A 1399-nucleotide genomic window follows, 5' to 3' on the forward strand; every position below is an offset into this window, starting at 1 on the left:
GGTTAAGCAGGGCTCAATCTTGTTTCGGAGCACTGCCACAGGAGGCTGCAGGCCCTTCAGCTTCTGCAACTGAGAGAACGTGTGCATTAGACAACCAGGGTCTGCCCTGAGGCGTCAGCAACTTCATGGAAATGAAGAAAATACAGATTTCAATGTAAACACCAGGGTATATATGCTTACTTAAACAAACAAACAAACAAAAAACCAAAAACCACCACTACTAAAAGGAAGACTGTTTATTATCCGAAAAACAAGGAACAATTTCTCAGAAGCAACAATCCATTCGATTGTTTCTAAAAGGATGTCTTCAGGTAAAGTCCCCCATCTAAGGAGTTTCCCTTCTAATCTCAGTTCTGGAGGGAGGAAGAAGGATTTAAACAATAAACAGTTTTTCTCTCTTTTTATTTTACTTTTTTAAGGGCCTGTAATACCTGCTGGAGATCAGAGATTCCGTCAGCTCTCAAAGGATCAGGATTTAAAAACTGCAGTAATCTGTAAGATAGTTAAAAGAAGAATGTGAAGAAAAAGGTATTTGTTTCCTCAGTTGAGCTATTCTTTTAGTTCTTCCTTGATAAGAGATAGCAGGCACTGCACAGCCCACGCTCAGCTATACAACCGCTGCCTGTTCTGTTCTGCTTGGTTTATGAGGCACGAGGGCCTGTACCTGTGCTGCCACAACCTTGCCACCCAGGTCCCCGTGAGAGTATCTGAGGGGCCCCAGCCGAGCTCAGGAGCCACTAGTGTACTTTACTATCTTTATTTTATGGATCAGAAAACAAGACCAGATAGGACTTGTCCACAATCACCTCTGCTGAGAGGAGAAGAAATCTGAAATTGCTTTCCTCTAAATCCAGCCCAACCCCAATGTGGGTAAGGTCAGTGGCAGTCACAGAGAAGTCACAAGCCACAGATGTCCGGGGACTCCAGGATAAAGATGGTGGGTTACACATATGGCAAACTGAACTCCTTCCTAAAGCACCATTCCTGTAAATGTATTTTTCTTTTCTTTTCTTTTTTTTGAGATGGAGTTTCGCTCTTGTTACTCAGGCTGGAGTACAGTGGCACAATCTCAGCTCACTGCAACCTCCGCCTCCCAGGTTCAAGAGATTCTCCTGCCTCAGCCTCCTGACTAGCTAGGATTACAGGCGTCCACCACCACACCCAGCTAATTTCTGTATTTTTAGTAGAGACAGGGTTTCACCATGTTGGCCAGGCTAGTCTTGAACTCCTGACCTCAGGTGACCCTCCTGCCTTGGCTTCCCAAAGTGTTGGGATTACAGGTGTGAGCCACTGCGCCTGGCCCTATAAATGGACTTTTAAATGCAAAAGCCACAAGACCCAACTGTCGTCAGCTGATGAATGGGTACATGAAATATATTCCATGCACGCAATGGAATAT

General features: G+C 44.7%; 1 protein-coding gene across 1 annotated transcript in view; it reads right to left on the reverse strand.

Moving 5' to 3' along the window:
- Positions 1-218: 218 nt before the first annotated feature.
- The window catches only part of TDRD12 (tudor domain containing 12), a 51518-nt gene continuing 50337 nt past the window's right edge, over positions 219-1399 (reverse strand). The window contains exons 11-12 of the mRNA XM_011995249.1: positions 432-492; positions 219-353 (exon numbers count right to left, since the gene is read on the reverse strand). Coding sequence (XP_011850639.1) covers positions 348-353; positions 432-492 — 67 coding nt within the window. The 3' untranslated portion in view covers positions 219-347. The remainder of the gene's footprint in view (positions 354-431; positions 493-1399) is intronic.

This window comes from Mandrillus leucophaeus, unplaced genomic scaffold (assembly GCF_000951045.1).
Source record: "Mandrillus leucophaeus isolate KB7577 unplaced genomic scaffold, Mleu.le_1.0 Scaffold48, whole genome shotgun sequence".
NCBI lineage: Eukaryota > Metazoa > Chordata > Mammalia > Primates > Cercopithecidae > Mandrillus > Mandrillus leucophaeus.